The sequence below is a fragment of the Charadrius vociferus genome, unplaced genomic scaffold (assembly GCF_000708025.1).
Source record: "Charadrius vociferus isolate BGI_N301 unplaced genomic scaffold, ASM70802v2 scaffold231, whole genome shotgun sequence".
Classification (NCBI taxonomy): Eukaryota; Metazoa; Chordata; class Aves; order Charadriiformes; family Charadriidae; genus Charadrius; species Charadrius vociferus.
In genome coordinates, this window is record NW_009647211.1 from 102,015 (window position 1) to 122,677 (window position 20,663).

At 40.7% G+C, this 20,663-nt stretch overlaps 1 protein-coding gene across 1 annotated transcript in view; it reads right to left on the minus strand.

Annotated features, from left to right (window-relative positions):
• Positions 1-20,663, minus strand: part of SVEP1 (sushi, von Willebrand factor type A, EGF and pentraxin domain containing 1) — a 116,980-nt gene that overhangs the window by 84,439 nt on the left and 11,878 nt on the right. The window contains exons 4-5 of the mRNA XM_009895879.1: positions 720-878; positions 301-480 (exon numbers count right to left, since the gene is read on the minus strand). Coding sequence (XP_009894181.1) covers positions 301-480; positions 720-878 — 339 coding nt within the window. The remainder of the gene's footprint in view (positions 1-300; positions 481-719; positions 879-20,663) is intronic.

Consider the following 20,663-nt stretch of genomic DNA (forward strand, 5'->3'; position numbering starts at 1 on the left):
TATCTATGTACTTTGTAGGTTCGCTGGATTTACATAGTGTTGACAAAATTAATAGAAATTAGGGGGAGAGAGGCTTAAGGAAGATTCACTTGCGAAAGACTGTCTGCCTAATAAATATGGCTCTTCGTTCTCTATTGTAGATGTCCTCCTTCCGTTTTAGGAAATGGGAGTTTACTTTTGGAACAGTCTTTCACCCAAGAGCTAACAGGATCAGATCTGCACGCCCAACTATCTAGTAAGCAGAGAAAACCACAAACTAATCCAACAGAAAAAGACCTTTCAAACACACAATGTCCATACCTCTGCAAGTAGCCTCTGATCCAGACCATTGGCCATTTGGCTGACAAAGCCGGATGCTGCTTCCCACAAGATCAAATCCTGCTTTGCATCGGATCCCACAAGCAGCATTAAAATAATTGTTGCAGACATTCTGGACGAAGTAACCATTTTCAGGGGGCTTCAGTTCAGGACAGTGAACAACTAAATAATTAAACAACCACAACAGAGTTATATGATGCTAGGTGGAGCCCAATAGGCTACCGAAGGAAAATATTTTTTTTCATTTCCTACTTGACTTGCATCTTGTTATTTTTGTTGGAGTATCACAGAAAATCTTGCATGCAATTTGACATGCCCTTCACAGTGCAAACACAAATAAATTGTCCCAGCACTGTATTGTGCATTCCAGGGGTTTTCTGTTCCTGGATGGAAACACTTACCTTCACAGGTTTGGCCTACAGCACGATATCCCTCCTGGCATGTACAATCCTCAATGGAGGTACTTCCTGGTGGAGAAGTATGATTCTTATCAGGACACGAGGTGCAAGTACTGATTCCACCTGGAGAACCTTCTGGTTTGTATGTTCCTGGTGGACAAGCTGTTGAGCAAAAGAAAACATGACAGAAAGGAGTTCAGGATATCGACCCTTCACAGTTAGCATATTTTTTCAGGTATGTTGCTTTACTTTTTTACATTATTTTTTTCTACCTCACACATCAGGTGTCACTTAGGGCAGGAGCATTCTCTGCTTAAAGTGCTGTAGAGTTCTTACAGGGGTGAACTAAAGCCCACCAAACTTGGTGGAGGTCTCTCTAGTAACTGCCTGGGGACTGATATCAAGTCCATGATTTATCTTCTTGAAAAGAAGCCCAGTCCCAGAAGGCACACCAGATTTTCACTGATAAAACACGTACTGGCCTCACAAAGACATTCTTGATTTAGAGGTGTAAAAAATTAGTTCAGACAAAATCCTTGCCATTCAAAACTACACCAAAGTTTAATGCATACCAATTCTTAGGAACAAGCTAACACAAGCTAGCAAAACCCCCTGCCCTTGATTTACACGTTATGATTATATATGACCTAAACACTATATATAATGTATGAACCACTAACAATGAAGCAATTGATCAAAGCAACAGCTCCCTGAAGCTTTTGCATTCATTTATATCCCATTTAATATTTTTAACTCTGTGCATCTATATGCACAAGCCTTGAAGAGATTTAGGAGATGTCTTCAGAGGCAGGGAAAACGCATAGGGGAAAGGCACCTCTTACCTGAGAACTTCAGATTGGTTGGATAAGTCTGAGTCTTATCTCTCTCTGCCTTGAATTCTATTATTCAGGAAACCACCATAATTATCTTTATTTATTTCACAAGGATGATGTGAGATACAGGGTAGTGACTAATGAACAGGTACTGATAAAGTGAAGTATTGATTGATCAGATTACCACTTGAAACAGAACTCAAAGACACTTGTGCTGAAAAACATACCTCCTGATGTAAAGTTCAGGAAATATTTTAAGCAGGTTATGTAATATTAACACTGAAACTCAGCCAGAAAAGCTCTTATTTCTTAAATTTCACTTTCTACAAATTTTCCTAATGGCCACACTTTCTCTTGGAAACTGCAAGGCAGCCTCTCATTTCCTCCCCTCAGTACAGTCCCTTTGTACCACCTGATGTAGCTCTGGATGGTATAAAGAACTGTACAACCATAAACACCCTCAAAGTGCCTTCCTCTTTATATAGTCAGGTGTGCTCTGCTTCTGGAGCAAATCTCTCCTATTGAGGTGTATTTCCTGGAGTTCAGAGATTCTGGCAGTATCAGTCTTTTCTTTGGTAGATATCGAACCAGCTCTGTTCTGTGAGATAGGTGCTAAGATACTGTGATTCTTCTCTTATTAGAATCATAGAATCATAGAATGGTTTAGGTTGGAAAGGACCTTGAAGATCATCGAGTTCCAACCCCTCTGCCATGGGCAGGGACACCTCCCACCAGCCCAGGTTGCCCAAGGCCACGTCCAGCCTGGCCTTGAACACCTCCAGGGATGGGGCCTCAACAACCTCTCTGGGCAACCTGTGCCAGTGCCTCACCACCCTCATAGTGAAAAACTTCTTCCTAATTTTTAAATAATTAATGAAAATAACTTCCTGCTTTCCAGGCAACTGCTGAAAAAAAACCCCAAACACAAAAAACAAAACCAAAAGAAACCCCAGCCTCCTTTTTCCTCACTTGTCACAGGAGATTTGACTTTAATAAACCAAATTTTATGGATCCTATCTTAAAAAATCAACCCGTATGAACAGTTAGCACTTCTTTTTTCCAGAAGGAGCATGCTCTTTTGCATAGCTTCCAGAAATAATATTTTTGTTTCCTTTTCAGAAAAATTTGCAGTTCTATTTTGAAGAAAGCAACTCAGTGTCTAGCAGTTAAGAGGTGACTTTGGGTGCTGTAAATCGGCTTCACAAATCTGTATTTTAAATACACTTTTAAGACAACAATGAAAATGCCTACGCAGTGAATGATATAAGTACAAAGTAAAGCATTTCAGGAGGGAAAAAGGGCAGAAAAACCCCATCAGAATTAGTGCTGCAAAATTTTCATTTTTGTTTTGGGACTTTCGGAAAAGTATTTGCAAAAAATATCCCTTTCCTATAGTTCACCTGCTCTTCCCATCCGAGACATTCCCCTTGGAATGTTATAGCTTTTAGGCAGTAGACATTAGGTCTCTCTGAAATCTTCTCTCATGCTTCAGACGATCACCTCCAAACTGGCTAAGTATCAGAGGTATTACTCTGAAATCTCTGAAATACTTACTTCTCAGACTTTGTGGAAGTCTCTGTGCATCCTTACCGAAACTAATCAGTATCCAGCTCAAAGTGATGAAGTGCATCCAAAAGAATACAGCAAAAAGGGCAAGTTAAGCATCACAAGGGACCTGCTGCATGACAAAGCTACCTTCCATGTTCCAGCAAAGCAAATTAGTGTCTTCTGTTCTACCTGGGGCATATAAAATGACATCTAAAAGAAGTGTTTCATTAAAAAAAAACCCAAACAAAACCCTAGCCTAACTTCACTCTTTCTTGCAACCTCATGTCAGATGAAGAAGCAGCAGCTCTTTTCTCTTTCTGTTTTGTGGATAGGATAAAAATAATCACCCATTCTATAGTGTGAGCACTTTTAAAAACAAACCCTGTAATTTACTTGGGGCTTTGAATCAGTCTGGCTTTGACAAAAATGGTTGATTCTCAAATTACACTTACAATTTGCTCTTTCCAGCAAAGCAGCACAAGGTAAATAATACTGTTAAAATGGTTATTAATGTCTCTACTGGGAAAGACAAGTTTCCCCAAATGTCCTGATTCTTTTTGTATGTTTCAAATGCTTCCCACCACCTTTCTAAAAAGTTGAACTACATCCTATCTTGGCTTTTTATGTAGAATTTTCTCCAAGCCTGAGTCCCTGAACTGCTCATTGGCCCCACATCTCCCCTAGACGTATTCAGCTATGAAATTCCACGCAAGCTACATTCAAAATTTCCACAAGATAACACTTGGTTACAGACCTATTTCTCAGTGTGTGAGATGACAGTGTATCCTGTGATGCCAAGAGATGGTTCAAGAATGGAGCATAAGCATGCTGACCTCTGTCCATTTCCATAATAGCCATAGAGTTTAGCCTGGCCATGGCCTAGGTTAAACCATCCAAAATCAGCGGTGGAAGAGTAGAGCTTCAGTGATCTGCTGTAGACTGGACTTGTCCCTGCCTGACCCAGCTAGTCCGTGGACCCAACCTTTCCTGCTCCAGACAGCACTACAGCATGGCCCAAGTCTACACACTGCGATGCATTCAGAGGCGAGACAGAACTTGATGGACAAGCACACCTGAAGAGCACATATGGCCCCATCAATGACTACATGACTGACCTACGGGCGCCTCTCTGGGGTCTCTGCCAAAAATCAAGCAGTGCCAAATTTGCACTGCATTCTAGTCACCAGTCTGCCTGCACTCACCAACATGCGCTCTATATCCACAAAAACTGACTGCAGAGAGAGATCATCTTCTCCACTGCTAATCTGTAAAAATAATTGGATTTTTTTTTCAAGGCTTGCTTCCCCTTGCCAACAACGTGATGGTATAAAAGCTCAAAACAGTGCGTGAACGAATCCCTGTGTAAATAAGTATCAAACTGGCACTGTCAAGAATGACAAAAAAGGCAAGAATTTTAGAAATGGAGAAACAATTTGTGGTGGATTGATCCTGGCTGGAAGCCAGGTGCCCACCAAGCCAGTCTATCACTCCCCTTCTCAGCTGGACAGCAAAGAGAAAATATGACAAAAGGCTCATGGGTTGAGATAAGGACAGGGAGAGATCATTCACCAATTACCGTCACAGGCAAAACAGACTCGACTTGGAGAAATTAGTTTAGTTTATTACCAATCATATCAGAGTAGGATAATGAGAAATAAAACCAAATCTTAGAAATACCTTCCCCCCACCCCTCCCTTCTTCCTGGGCTCAACTTCACTCCCTATTCTCTCTACTTCCTCCCCATGAGTGGTGCAGGGGGATGAGGAATGGGGGTTGTGATCAGTTCATCACATGTTGTCTCTACTACTCCTTCCTCCTCAGGGGGAGGACTCCTCACTCACACACTGCTCCAGTGTGGGGTCCCTCCCACGGGAGACAGTCCTCCATGAACTTCTCCAACATGCGTCCTTCTCACAGTTCTTCACAAGCTGCTCCAGCATGGGTGCATTCCACAGGGTGCAGTCCTTCACAAACAGACTGCTCCAGGGTGAGTCTCCCATGTGGGTCACAAGTTCTGCCAGCAAACCTGCTCCAGCGTGGGTTCCTCCCCCCACGCGGCCACAGGTCCTGCCAGGAGCCTGTTCCAGTGCAGGCTTTCCATGGGGTCACAGCCTCATTGGGGCATCCACCTGCTCCACCATGGACCTCCATGGGCTGCAGGGGCACAGCCTACCTCACCATGGTCTTCACCAGGGGCTGCAGGGGAATCTCTGCTGTGGTGCCTGGAGCACCTCCTTCTCCTCCTTCACTGACCTTGGTGTCTGCAGGGTTCTTTGTCTCACATATTCTCCCTCCTCTCTCCCACTGCAGTTGCTGTTGTGCAGCAGTTTTTTGCCCCCTTCTTAACTATGTTATCACAGCGGCACCGCCACTGTTGCTGATGGGCTCAGCCCCGCTACCAAAACCTCACCATGCAAACCCAATACACAATTTTAACTGCAACGGCCTTTAGAACGAGAAGACACTTAAGTGCACATTTGCATATATGATTTAGCTACTGCCCATATGTGAACCATGTTGTTCTTTGCCCAGAAGCAAGGGGAGGAGAAAGGAAATGCTTTTTATTTAATGTAATTCTCCTCATGAGACCAGAATAGCGAATGCTGTGTTACAACAGCGGATTACCTCTTTGTTACAGGACGGAAAGGATATCTGGAAGCAGGGATTAGTGTGCTAACTCAAACAAGCACAGGCCCCAAACTCCCCAAGCACACAAAGACGGGTCACATCTTGTCAGTTGTCATCAACAACAACCTGCCTTCATAAAATGGTGGACATTTACCAGCAATTCACATTCAGATTCTATCGTTCGTGGTAATGATCATGCAATAACCTTCTGATCAGAAATGGGAATTAAATAGTACATGCCTACTTCAGCATGCCTCCTGCATTTTCCTCCTCAGTTACGCTCTCCTAGGGTATACAACTAACCGAAAAAATGTAAGAAAATCCAGCACGTCTATTCTGTTTTTGAACACTACAGGGCATGATGACTTCTTACGCCAGCATTGGAACACACTTTCTTACTTCTTTATCTACCAAAAAAACCTAAATTGCACATAGAAGAGAGATCAGTAGAAAGGAAATATGATGCAGGTTTGCTCGAAACAAAGACCCACAGGGTAGGTATTAAAACCTTTCAGTCAGTGGGTATTTATTGACGGCATAACTATACGTCAAGACGTTGCGTGAAGTTGAACAATGGACATGGAAAGTTAGGAATGTCCACCAAAAAAATCAAACAACAGACTTTCAAAATCATCAGGACTTCGCCTACAATAATGACAAATTTGGTATTTTAATTCTCAAGCAGGAGAATTTAAAACATTGTAAAAGTGACAACATAAACCAAGACATATTTCAGAGATTCACCAAACCCTTAACACATATTATTCAGTTTGGCTTTTTTTTAAATTGCAAATACTAAAGCCAGTGGCAAAGTTAAGCCAATTGCTATTGAAACCATATGATGGCATAATGAGTCCAGTCTGGATTTACACAGGTAGAGATCATGTGTCAAAGGGTTCTACTCTGTGACACAGCGTAACAATTCTTCCTCTGAATGTACAAGTACAAATTTTAAGGATAAAAAATTCTTCCTTAAAAATGTAGATCTTTTAAAATCCTGGGAGAGCAGGCAAGCTTAATTTCTTCCCCAACTATACTAGTCTATCTAAGTCACTGAAATGGAATTATTCTTCATTTATTCCAGTGCAAGAGAGAATAGAGTAAAACTCCATGTGTTTCAAAGATTAATTTGAGGGTTTTTGTATTTTCTTCAATGCATAATTTATCCCACTAACTACACTTACTAAGTAATCCCTGGCATGAGCTGTTTTTTCCACACTTGATGCTAATGAAGGATCCGATTAAGGGTTTATCTTTCATGGGATATGGCAGGAATCAGCTAGGCAATATCCTGCTCTCTCCTGCATCAACCTGAGCTCTAGTTGTATGCTGCTACTGCGATGATTGTGGTCTGTGATTCTCATTTTTTCCCCATATGTGTAAACTCTAAATGAAATGACACCTTGATGCAAATCACAAATACATAGCCTTTTTAACTCAATCCCCAAAATTCTTAAATGAAGAAAGAAAGCCTAGTTTTCAGTTTAATTAAACTGTTTTTATGCTACTGTAATTACTTTTATGACACTGATTAAATGGATACACATTCAATGTAATGAAGTGGCGAATCTGTCCCAGAATCAGAGTATGCCATGAATACCTATTCTTATTTTGGTGTGCTGGTGTCTACTAAAAATGATGCAATCTATGGGTCACAGAATCCTAAACAATGACCACTGGATGTTTGTATTCAGTTCTTTACCTTTCTCCTCAGTTTTTTGTTACTGAATATACACGGACGGGAGATTTTGGTTACATGGATCTTTGGCCTGGCATATGCAGTCTTGTACTTTTACTAATTATTTGGGAAGTTATGTGGATGATCCAGTGTGTGCCTAGAACTACTTCAAATTATAGTCTATAACATCAGGCCAACCGAAACCTCAGACTAACTCACATTTACGCCCTTGGAGGAGAACTGCAGTCTGAAGGTGTGGGTTCTCTCCCACTGCTTTACTTCATCTACAATTCTTGTGCCTTGGCAACAGCAATAAAAAAAAAAAAAGAAAAAAGAAAATAGGTCACCCTGACTTTAATGTGTGTGAAACAAGTGCTGTGGTAGCTGTATTTGCCATCAGTCATCTTTTAAATTCACCACCATGAATGGGCTCTACTAGAAACCTTAGTTATTTCACTAAATAGAAGTAAAAACTTCCATGAGGAAGGAAGTACAAAGAAGTTATAGAACATTATCATGTGCTACATCTTTCTACCTTGTTATCTGCATCTCTGATCATGACAAAGTACTACATGATCACATTTGCCTAAGGGCCAGGCACGCCCTTGATTAGAAGAAGCAGTAGGAATGAAGGGGTGTTATGTATTCCCTGCGACAATGGCATGCCAAATAAAATATGCTTTACACAGATAACGCATGGTGTCATGGAGATCCCTGTTCCGTACCAAGCAGCCAGAGACTTCCTGATGCTTTCCCACTTACTGCTGCACCAAAGGAAGAGTTAGGAACATCTTGCAGTACTGGCATGCAGTGCTGCCCAACCCTCCCTCCTGCCTCCAAAAACCGTTCCCCTGCTGCTGCATAGTTCATTTGCGAGTGGCCTGTGCAAGGGAAACATCCCAGTTCCCTGCCCTCTCCATCTATTTCGCAGTGATATCTCTTGGCTGTTGCTTTTCCCTCCAGGTGTTTATAAGCCAAAAAATGCTCGGCTTGGGCCAGCAGAAAAACAGACTACCCTGGCCTCTGAAATGTACCTCACTGGACCTGCACATGAATAACTTGAAGCCTGCTTCTCAAAGACTTTCCACAGCCTGGGTCTCTGCCTTAGAGACTGCCTCCAAAAGTTACAGCTTTTGTTGTCACATTTAAGTTATCTGGGAAGGTGGGTTTTTAAAAAATCTTCTATATGGCAGGTTTGTCAGAACAGGCACTTTGTGTCCATGCCTTTGGAAAGTTAAGAATAAAAAAATATAAATCTTTGGCAGATACTGTAATCCACCTTTCTGCATTTTGCAACATGTATGGTACCATAAAAAAATACATGAGCCAGCAGCATGCCAGGATTACAAGAAGTATGCAAGGAAGTGGCTTTACTTAAACATTTGACATGTATGACTTGTACAAAGACTGCAAAAGAAAACCTTGAGCTTGCCTTAAGTGTAGGGATCAGAAAAGGATTTCTGCTAAGTCTCAGCATGTTCTCCAACTCTTTAACATCTCCTGTTATCCCCAGCATGTGCTCTGCATTAATTTCAGACAGCATTGAACCTGCTCATCCATCTGCTCTTTGTCAGTATTCCTTAAGCATTCTTTTCACAGCAACACGATTAGCAATTTAACAAGCTAGATGTCTTCTCTGTTCCTATTTGATGTATTTTGCTCCATCTCTTTATTAGCTTTATAAATTTCCTCTCACTGGGGAAAGGCTGAAACAAGTCAGAAGTTTAGCTGCTTCTATACATGATACATAGGGAGGGGTTTACTCAAAGCTTTTTATTGAGTTTACAGACATCAAAACTGCAATATTCCACTACCAAGCAGGCTGCAGCATTTGGAATGACACTTTGAGATGATCTAGCTCTAGATCTGTAAGCACTTTAAACAGACATAACAAACTTTCAGCAGAAATAACTTGTTCATGATAAAAATGAGAATCTTTGATCCTCTCCCATGGGGCAGAAGAACTGGAAATTTGCCTGGAAGGAGACGCAGTCCCTTGGGTGAACATCCCATCTCAGTACCCCAAGCATACACAGTGTGGGGGAACAATCTGCCTGATGAAGAATATAAGCCCAAGAGCTATCACAGCTTGTAAAAGTTAGGATGCCTACAAGGGCTTTCTTCCACTGGGAGGTCTGGCAGTGATCCACAACTGTGCTGAGCATCCCTGGGTAGGCTTAGAGCCAGCACATTTAGACAGGATTACTGCACACCAATGATTCCACCTGCAAAATAACCTCCTTAGTAATAGCAGCAGTGCTGAGAATATATAGAAAACTGATCTATGCCCAATTTTAAAACTTTTTAAAAAGTAGACCAATTATTATATGTTAAAAACATGGTGAGTGCCTTAAATAGATTCATACTTGAATCACAGATATGCATTCCAAGGACACAGAGCTTTTAAAAGCATTTTACATGTTTTACAATCATAAAAATAAAGACTACTATTTATGCTTTTACAGAGGGTAACTTCTCTCTTTGCCTCAAAGCATGTGGCTTACTCAGGAATAAAAGCAGAAAATCCCGATTCCAGGTACTGCATTGTAACTTAAAAAGAAGCCTACCCATGTTTCATTCAAGCTACAAGTTCACAAGATATATCCTGACAACTTGTGCAATTTGTTAACTCAGAAATGGCATTCATGTATTGAAATTAAGCTTTTAATGGTTTAAATCTCAGTGGCATTTTAGACAGTGTTTACAGGCTTGCTGTTTGTATGACATCAAATCTAGCCTTGGTGGTACATTTGGAAGGCATATCCAAAGCAAACATAAACATGCCTATTAGCTACAGATATCAGCTCATGCCAGCACTTCTGATTTTTAGAGCTTGGATACTGACATATGTCCGCGTGCCCCTGCGTATTTCTAAAATGCATCATGCTAAAAGTGTACAAAAAACTTCCGAAACTACAAAATGCTCTTTCTGGGATATTAAATTAGTTGATTGTGTGAAGTTTGCCATGCAATTAGAGATTATTTATGAATGTATTTATGTGAAAGTCAGGGTTTTGTGTCCAAAACTTTGCACACAATCAGACCCTTACTTAAAAGGGGAAATAAAAGCAATTTTGAAAATGCTTTGCTTAGAGCAGAACTGTTATATAGTAGGCTTCTCTGGGCATGGTCTTCGCCATAACCACAGACGCACACTCCTTAGTAACCCTTGATCACTACTAATGTAACAGCACATGCTACTCCGAATAGACTGTTCTAAGTGCCCTGGATCTCTTGATAACTTCCTGCTATTTAAATTCATAAACGCTGAAAAGGAACATCACCATCCTGTCCTCGGTGCACTTATTTGCCATTTTAATATACTTGCTGTGAAGTTATATTTTTGCTTTTACAAAACTGTAAAAAAATACAGACAGGCTGAAATAAAGCAAATTCTATTAAAAAGAACCCCAACATTTTGTTTTGTTTGTGCTTCACGCAGATGAGCAAATACCTGTTTCAGAGATCTAGCATCTGTCTCATCTGAAGGCATGTCTCATCCAGAAGCCCAGTTTTCTGTAGGCCTGGTCCAACCATTGCACCATGCATCAAATTACTCTTCCTTTCAGCTGACAGAAAGGGTTGTGGGTCAAGAAGGAAAAGGGAGGGCGAAGAAAAGGACACATTTGCACAGGGGCATTCAAATCAGATGCAGGGAGCAAAATCACTCCATACTTTTACTTTTCCATTACTCCTCATTGTATCAACAAATCCACCCATCCATCACCTCTGTAACAGGATAAACTAATAAGCAGCTTCTAGATGCCCAAAGGCCCAAAATTATCTCTAGACCAAACCCCAAGTGATGGCAGGTAGATACATCAGAAAAATTAAAAGACTCCATCTGGGCTGCACTACATGCTGCTCAGTTAATTTCTGTGTGAGCTAGAGGCACACACACTGGAATGTAAGAAATAGTCCTCCTTTATCCACAACTGGAAAGAAGGACTACTTGGAAAGAGAGGAGTCTTAGTTGGGTCTGGGGGGAAAAAAAGAAATGTTTTCTTAACAGTTTCTGATGTGCGACACCCAGAGGAAGCTGGACAGTAGTGAGAATCCACTCCACTGACTGCAACTCTTGGGACACACTGAAATCACCACAACTCAGCCAGCACTTGCTCAGCACAGCCTACATTTTATTCCAGAAACAGAGAGCAAGAGTGTCATGTTACACAGCTAACTCAACAGATCACCTTCTCCTGGGATTCCTCAAAGATAATTTTAATCAAAATAGGGGACTGGGGTTTAGAAGTCAACAAAGCATGCACCCCAAGCTTCACAGCACTGATAGGTTTCTGCAGTGAAGAACATGCCTTGTGGTTCATGATCAATTTCCATTGTGTTCACCTACTCAGCAACTTGAACAAAGTTTTGTGTTCAATGATTCTTGGGACTTAAGAGTGTAACTAAAAAATGACTCTGGTCAAACAGAATGACCAAACTGGCTTTCCTGAGAGCAGCAAGTTGCATGAGGAATCGAGGAGGAGTCAAGAGAATCCATATCCTCAGATTTTCTTTTCCTTCAGGCAAAAATTGTGAATTTGCTCTCTGGCAAAAGATTAACAGAACCCTGTATGGTCCTGAATTATTTTAATGCTCCCTTTCTGTTGTTGCCTCCAACACCCACTCCCAGCAGCTGTTGGTGCACATGATCATGAAGAAAAAAAAAAAGATACCTATTTCTGCCTCCTTTCTCTGTAGATCAGAGTAGTTCCAGTTGCTGAATCACAGATGGGGAATGCAGCAAGTAAAAGCTATTATAAACAGGAAAGTGGAGCCATTTCTGCCAGACCCTCAATAAACTGTCACTACTGCATTAGGTGCCAAACTTGGCCTCTTTTCCACATCCCTTATTTTTATCATTAAATATACTTTTCAACAACAGTGATTATACTCATATTAAGTAACATTTCTGAGCACTGAAGATATAACACATGACTGTGCAGATGGAGAACATATGTCACTATTTCCGTGTTTATTTACTTAGCAGCCCAGGGTGAGAGTCAGACGGTTTTTGGTTAACTTAAGTGAGCTGAAGCACATGCAATGGCTCAGGCCAGTAATCAGACAATAAAAAGTGGTGGTTCTGCCAATTATTTTTTTACATATTGTGAAACTAGCCCAGCTATCCCTGTGTAGAGTTCAGTAAACTGTTGTAATCTCGATGTTATGGTTTCTACTTAAGTCCTGGAATCACTACTGATACCCATGATTTACTGTGAAAAATGCCATAAATGTTATTCTCCATTCCTCGTGCAAAACTCTTATGGAAACTGACAGGATTTCCTGAATTCTTTTAAAATTATCTAAATATGTAGATCAAAATAGAACCTCCTTTATGGAAAGTAAGTACACTGAGAGAACAACTAGATCACTATGCTCACTATTAACTGCTGCTTGCGAAAGGAACATTTGGAGAAGTGACTGCTGCTCACTTCATTTCCCTAATTTTCCCTTGTCTTTATGCCCTCTTATTTCTTTGCAATACATAAAGGAAGTCCTTAAGGATGGATGTGACTATTGCTAAAGCAATGTCAGCTGCAAACAAAAGGGTCACCTCAGATTTCAACTGAAGGAATGTGTTTTAAGTACTAAGTCCTGTGCCTGCCAACAAAGTGAACTCTACTACTGCAAAAGCTACAATAAAAAAGATTAAACATAAAAAAGATTATGTTGCCGTACCACAATCAAATACACAGCTTTAATCCTCAGTCTAACATAAAGTTTCCTTCTGTGAAGAACCTCCATTAAAACATTTCTGAACAACACCTTTGCGTCCCCACTAGACAGCACTAATCCTGTCTCCGTCTTTTAGCCATTCTGCAAAGACCTAATCTGCAATGCAGGAGTTCTTTCACAAAGCAGGAATCCCTGGCTAGTGACTCATGTGTTTGTAAGGCCGCTTCTTGCTATCAGTATTGACCAAACGTGACCACACCGAAGTGCACTGAAGTTGTTTAATCTAGAATGAAATAGCCTGATGCTGCTGCCAGGAAGTGAATTGGGAAATAGCAGAGTTTCTTTCAAGAATTGTCAGGTGCTCAGCCTCTCTGTACATGAAAGTGAAACTGTGGTCTGTGTCCCACTTCTCCATCCTCTTCTCAGCTTCGAGGACAGTTTTCCCACCTTGAAGAAGCAGAATCGCTTGTTCTCTTTCTAAAGGGCAGAGAGATTCTTTATATTATTTGGGAGGAAAAATTTTTGCCACACTTTCGGTCCTACCTTCTTCTCTAAATGCATGCCCTTTCCCTGAGCTCTTTTGCCTTAAACAAGGTCATCTACACCTGCAGAGATGGAGAATAAGAAGGAGGGAACATTCTTAACTGTAACCTGAAGCAAAAAAACCCCCAAAAAGGTAAGCAGAAATAATGATTATATCACTGCTTAATGGACCTAAGACTTATGATTATTAAACTACTGATTTTTAGCTAGAAAATCCATTCCTAAACAGCACTTGATTCCAATTAGTTAGGTTCACAAGATAATTAACACTGTCTAAAAATATCCTAGTTTTTCCTGAGTTGGAGCCAAGTTCTTGGCTAATTTCTTGCACTTTTGCAGACTGTGAAACAGTGAAGGAGGGAAGCAATAGATTATAAACTACCTTTCTGATGTAGGAACATATGAGGCTCTGCGCTTCCTATTTCAACATAGAAGCCTCTGAAAAATTAACTCAAAAGTAGTGAGAATAAATCAATCTCTAACATTACCAGGAGTGAAATTTAAGATGTTACTGACAACTTCGTGAAGCATTGCATTCACAGACCTGGAACTTGCTACCTTTAATACTCATCCGTGTTTCTGTCTTGAGGCAAAAACCAGACAAGTAACAGCTGTAATCCACCACCTGCATCTTGAGGGATAGGTAGTTAAAAAGTGGGGGGGAATGAGAAGACAGTAAGGGGCTTCCCACATGTTCTCAGGGTGCAAGCTACCTTCTTGCCTGTGATATAGTAAGAAAGTACCCAGACAGCTGCTGAAGAACTGCTGGTGATGGTGAAAAGCTATCAGGAGAGTGAAGACAGCAGAATCCTGGAGGCTGGCAGAGCATGAGACCTCATTTGTCAACTGGAACTGACGGCCATGCAAACTGTGCTCTTGGGGCCACAGTAGGCCAAACTCCTCTGGCACCTAGGAGAGCCATTGTCATGGATGAACACCAAAAAGGAGCATCACTGCTAAGTCACGGAAAAGGCAGGAATGAAGGTAACCCTCAGCTAGTGTTATACTAATGAGAGAGTGGTAAAGGGTGCCTCAGTGTCTGAGGCTGGCGTGTTCCTTCTCAGTCCAATTTTTTGTGATCACACTGTTCTCATGGGTTTGAGACTGTGGGCACAAGATGGGCTACTGGTCCGCCTAAAAAAGCCATACATGAATACAGCTTGGCTACTCCCGTTGCTGAAATAGTCACTAATGAAGACCAAGAGTCCTCGCCTTTGTGTACTCCTGTGCACCACCCCTGCACTGTCATTGGAACAGTTTTGTGAAGTGTTTTTGGCCAACTGAGAAGAATATGGGTGCTAACAGAAGTGCCGTATTTTGAAAATGGTGTTGTATTTTATAAGGCATTGTATTTTGAATTTCCATTCAGAAATAAAAGAGAGAAAAATTTATGTATGTGTTTTACTCCTCTACAATTCACTACGACATAAAAATTGAGTGAAGGAATTTTCAAGTGACTGCATATTTTGATCCTCATTATGCTAAGGCTTAAACTCTGAAAAGAGGGAAACTGAATATTTGCATTTCAGGTGATATTCTTTGCCAAACTGACAAGAGAAATATGCCTAGAGGAACAGAGGACTGATGCCTCTAGGAGGTAAATAATAACGGAAGTCCAAAAGAAACACCAGCTTAACTACACATAGCTATTCTGCTGTATAACCATGAGGTTTGGCAAGCATTCCTTACGTTCTTATGTTGACACCAAGACTCCTCCAAATAAGGCAACTTAGCCTCTCACTCTCCTTCTTGTACTTACAAAAACCTAGTCCTGTGAACTGAGTTACTTGAAAGAATAACTTTTGCAGCATTTCTTATTCCTGCAGGCAAACCCCTCTTCCACACTGTCTGTCTTGAGACCTACGGCACCTCTGTGCCACAGAGGTAAAAAAGATGCAGAAGATTTAAACTAGTTAGCTGCTGCATTTAAAGGTATTAGAGCACCTCTGCACTGGTTTGGACTCACCAGAGTGAGCACACACACACTGTCTGTCGCTGCTGCAAGATGCACTGGGCTTGTCTCCTATGATGCTAAAGTTATTGCAGCAGGCTTTAACAGACTGCCGTTCCCAGGCCTACATAGGCTTCACGGGATGATCTGAGGGCAGCAGATAGGCAAAGTATGAAATGAGGGACAGGAAGAGAAAACACAGTGAAAGGCCAACATCTTCCTTCAAAGCTCCAGGCATTTTTACACAGACATTACACTCCAAAAATAAATATAAGCCTTTAAATTAATGTTAGAGTATTCCCAACCCATGCAGATATAGGTGTTTCTGTGTTACACCAGAACACTGCCATTTCCTGTCTCTACCTCGATACAGTTTTTAATACTACCAATGTGTACTTCCAGATAAGAGTTTTTCTGGTGGAGCACAGTCAGAACATAGCAAGCACTTTTCTGTCATAAAAACTGCAGCTGAAGGGAAGCCTGACAAAGTAATAGAAATGTTATACTCTGGACTATTCTGCGCAGACCTAATCAACAAACAGGCTGGAATTAATAGCAATAATCTGTTAAAAAAACCCATGCAGCATTAGCAGCCACAAGGCAGAAAAGTTCTTGTACTTTATCTTCTGGCATTCTTGTTTGAGAAACAAACTACACACCACAGGGAGATGGAAAGTTTGCATGGGTATTAACTATGGCATTTACAAGGGAACACCCTTTGTTTGAGCCTTTTGGGCCAAAAATCCACCTACTTTTTTATCTATCTTCAGAACATTTCTTTTGCTCTCATGGACAAAGACCAGCAGATTTGCCTCACGGCCAGCAGGAGCCAGATCTTAGGTTGTTACAATATGGTGCATCTCTGCATAAAATCAGTACAGCTGCACACACCTACACAGATGAAGACTTTGCCATTCCTCTATGCTTTACGCTAATGAAAAGCTGCAACTTAGTGCTTAATTGCATTGGGTTTTGTTTCGAATCTGTCAGCTCCAAACTATAACTAAACAACATGACTACAATTACACTATGATTAACTTCTGTAAAATTAATCTTTCTCAACTCCTCCAACCACCAACAGTCCATTAATTCTTCCCACTCTCGTGGAGGAAAATGCTCCATATTGAATAAATTTCAGATCGGGGGAAAAAATTCAACTCTTCAAACTACCTTCAGATGTCAGCCCCACTAAAACATCTGCACTGGAAGACTGAGTTGCTGGTCTGGCTTTGTTTTGCATGGTAACAAATTAAACCCTAGGGGTTTGGCCTGAAGAGGTTCCCATTTCTGTGCAGAGTCCTGATTTCTGTTTTCATCAAAACACCAACAAAACCAGGAGAAACCAATTTCCTGTTTGATGAAACTGATCTGTGTTGCTGCTTTCTCATTCTCAAGGGACCCAGTCACTCTCCACCACACAGTCAGCACTGTTTCTGGGTGAGAAGGTTGCGCCATCTGCAGTAGATTTTGGAGTGACAAAAGAAAACAAGGCTGCTTACAAGACAGCAGACCAAACTGCTCCAATCCATTCTGGCTGTTGAGTACCTGGCACACAGATTAAGTTTATCATAAAATGTCTGCAACCTATTTGCCGTAATTCTGCTCCAAGTTGAGTGGGCCTTTGTCCCCTTTTCATTATGGTGTTTTTTTCAGCATACTCTTGTTGCTGCCTGCTGCCTTTGCTGGAGTGGTACCAGAATCTGAAGTACTCCTGGACTCCTGTGGCTGAAGAAACAGAGAATGTGCACAGCAGCAGGAAGTGAGGAGCGTAGCTGCAGAGGACAGAGAGAGAGAGGGCTTCTTCCGTGGAAGCAATTGTGAAATGATCTGAGGAACCTGCCAGACAATTTTCCACAGAGAGCACAGAGAAGTCTGCTGGACAGGACTGAACAGGAGAGGTAACAGAAAAGCCATCTCCTCCCTTCTTGCTACCATTTTTCCTCTCTTATGATGGTAGCCAAATGGACAGGAGGTAGCGGAAGGAACATCTACATTGCCTTTTGGGTAAATACACCTTGAAAGACTTTGTTTAGGTCAAAACCTGCAAACAAATTACTTATTTAGCTGTGGTTTATAACCTGATGAGATTTGTGCACCTTTGTTTCTATATTTTCTTTTGCCTCTCAGCAAACCCAGGGCAACTAACAGATGAACATCTCTGGACACTTAGAAAACTATGCAAACTGCATTTTATATAAAATACTTGCATCACATTGGAAGAGAAGTAGACAACATTGTTTAAAATGTTGAAAGGAATAGTACTTATTCTTACAAAGGACACACTTTGCAATATTCACTGGCCTGGGTAGAATGAATATCACAGCTTAAGTAAAGATCAGGATTTAAAAATAAAGTTAAAATATTCCTACACTCCATGTTCAATTGGAAACTGACTCTGAAAGCTAAGAGTCAAATTTGTGTGACGAAGTGACAAACACACTATGTACAATCCATCAAACTCCAAATGCAGTGACACAATGACTGCCTGATTTTGTCACACTAAGAGCGCTATGCTCCAGTCTGGTTAAATGAATCATCTTTGACAAGACTTTGGAAGCAGCTTAATGATGCCAGGAATCCCAATGCCTATTCACAACCTCAAAGGCACAGGGACTAAGGCTAAACCTTATGAGTTAACTGTAGCACAAATTACATCCTGGGAATGATTCAAGTACTTCAAGGTGGTGCTCTGGAGCCTTAGAGAGCCACTAGGGACAAAATAGTTAATTAAAACAAGCTCTAAATTTCTCAACCTCTCTCCTAATTTCAATAATTAACATTCTTCACTGTATACGGCCATCTTATTTTATCCCCAGTGCACTCTTTCAGGAATTAAATTTTTTTATCTTATTGTATCCCTGATGCACTCTTTCAAGAATTTAAATTTTTTCTTCTCTAAGACAAAAGCTACTTAAAGGCTCACAGAATGCTAAGATGTCTGCTTTTAATTTGTGAAACTGGCACAAGTTCAGGAATAATACGTGTGCCTATGAAAACGTCTTAGCTATGTGTTTCTGAAAAAGTAGTGAAGGCAAGATGACACCATGTAATCCATAGGGCTAACCAAAGAATGTTGCACTAAAACCTTTTCATTAAGGGACTCAATGGACAGACAATTATTCTAATAATTGCCTGGTATGATGCAAGTCCCAATCCCGAAAATGATTCTCAAATCTGCAAGACCAGTCAAAGGCTTATCAAAGGCCTATGCTAAAATGGTATAAGCCTAAACTGTTTAAAAATCTATGACAACTCGCTGATAAATGTTTCAGGCAGTTAAGGAAGACATGTTCAGCACAAAGTTTGTAAACTACCACTTTGCCTGGGATTGCACAGCTGGAAAAGGATGTTTTCAAACTGTGTAAAGTCTCAATGCAGGTAAAACAACCTGCTTTCTATCCTGTCTAGAGACTCAAGGCAAAGCCCAGACTTAACAGTAAAGGTTTTACAGTCATTTAACTAAAGGCTAAACCTATCTGGTGCTGTATTTACACTTCGAGCCTTCTTCATGGTGACGGCTGCCTTTGCAATGGTTATACTGTGGCCAAAGGGCAGCTTGGGCACTCCAGGGAGAGCCTAAGTCTGATTGGCACAGTAAGCGGGAGACTATTTCTATGTCATTTCTATTCAGAGCACAGTTTCTGCTCCTCTCAAGCCCTCCAGATGGTTGATTTTTCTCCTCTAATTGCACATATGAACTTTGGCCAGAGGCTTTATTTTCATGATGTTCTGAGGTGACCAGGACAAGTCACTTCCAGGATACGGAAAAAAGGGTAACTTGTGCATCACTTTCCAACTTTCCATCAAATTTATTTCAGAAATAGCTCTGTACTTAATACAAAAGAAAGAGTCTGTTTTGGCATAGAAACTTATTTTCTAAAGCCTCAGATGACATCTAGTTGGAAAGGATGAAATGTTTTTCAATACTGCATACAGACGTAAAATTACACCTCTGCTTTTCTGGTCTGCACATGTCAAAAATTCAATCTGGGTTTTTACCTTCACCCTACAGCTTCATTTTAAAAGAATTTCCTCAGAAACGGAGCAGGTATACACAGAAAACTTTTCTGTTGGTGGTTTTTGTTTAGTTTTAGGGTTTTCTTTCTCTGTTACAGTTTATTTAAAATGCAAAGGAAACAAGCTACATGGTGCAGAGTTAGAAAAATTCTATACCAATGAAACATGATTATCAACATGATTATCTACATTAGCTATCATGTTACTTAAAATTTTTTGCTTTTGCAACAGAAGATGTATATAAGTTGATACATAAGGCCTGGAGAAGAGAGAAAAATGAGTCAGTCAGTTCCAAGGACTTGATCCAAAACTCATTAACACTACTGGAAATACTCTTATTCACTTCAAGAGTCTTATCAAAACTGTGGATACAATTAAAGAACGCCAGTAGCTGCACAAGTCATTTATCTAGGTGAAAAAACTTGTACCAAATTGACCAAGAAAATCTCCTTTTGTAGAATTTTGGAAGCAAAGTGATTGGTTAGATGTTAAAACTTCCACGTTTCTATGATGGTTTGGAGAGCTCACTGTCTGACTCTGGAGTTTGTTAAAGAGTTTTTCTGACGGACTGAATGTGGGTTAAAATTCCACTTTGGAAATTATGAGGTTCACATAATCTTAAAACAACAATCCTCCACCAAAACAAAGGAAAACCCCCATGCAAATCTGCATGATCTGCCCCACCTGAGTTGTGAATACTTAGATCCCAAAAGAAAGAAAACAAAATCCCAGCCTCATCAGTTTTTTTCCCTACTTACATTTATAAAATGTATACTTAAAAAAAAAATACTGGTTTGCTACTGTTTCCCTTCAAAGGCTTCACATGAGGAAAGCAGATCACAGAGATTTTACAGTACCATAAGAAACACTTCAGTGTGTCTTCAGTGTTATATCTCTTCATACACACTGTGCCTTATGAACCTTTTGGTATCCCTCTGTGGGTGCAAGGTCATAAGGCTTCAAGGACTAAATTCAGCAAAAGAAGCTTCCACTGCCTGAAATGCCTCATCTTCAGAAAGCAGGTTGTACAGGTGAGAAACAAAGTGCTTTGGTGCCAGAAGCCACCAAAA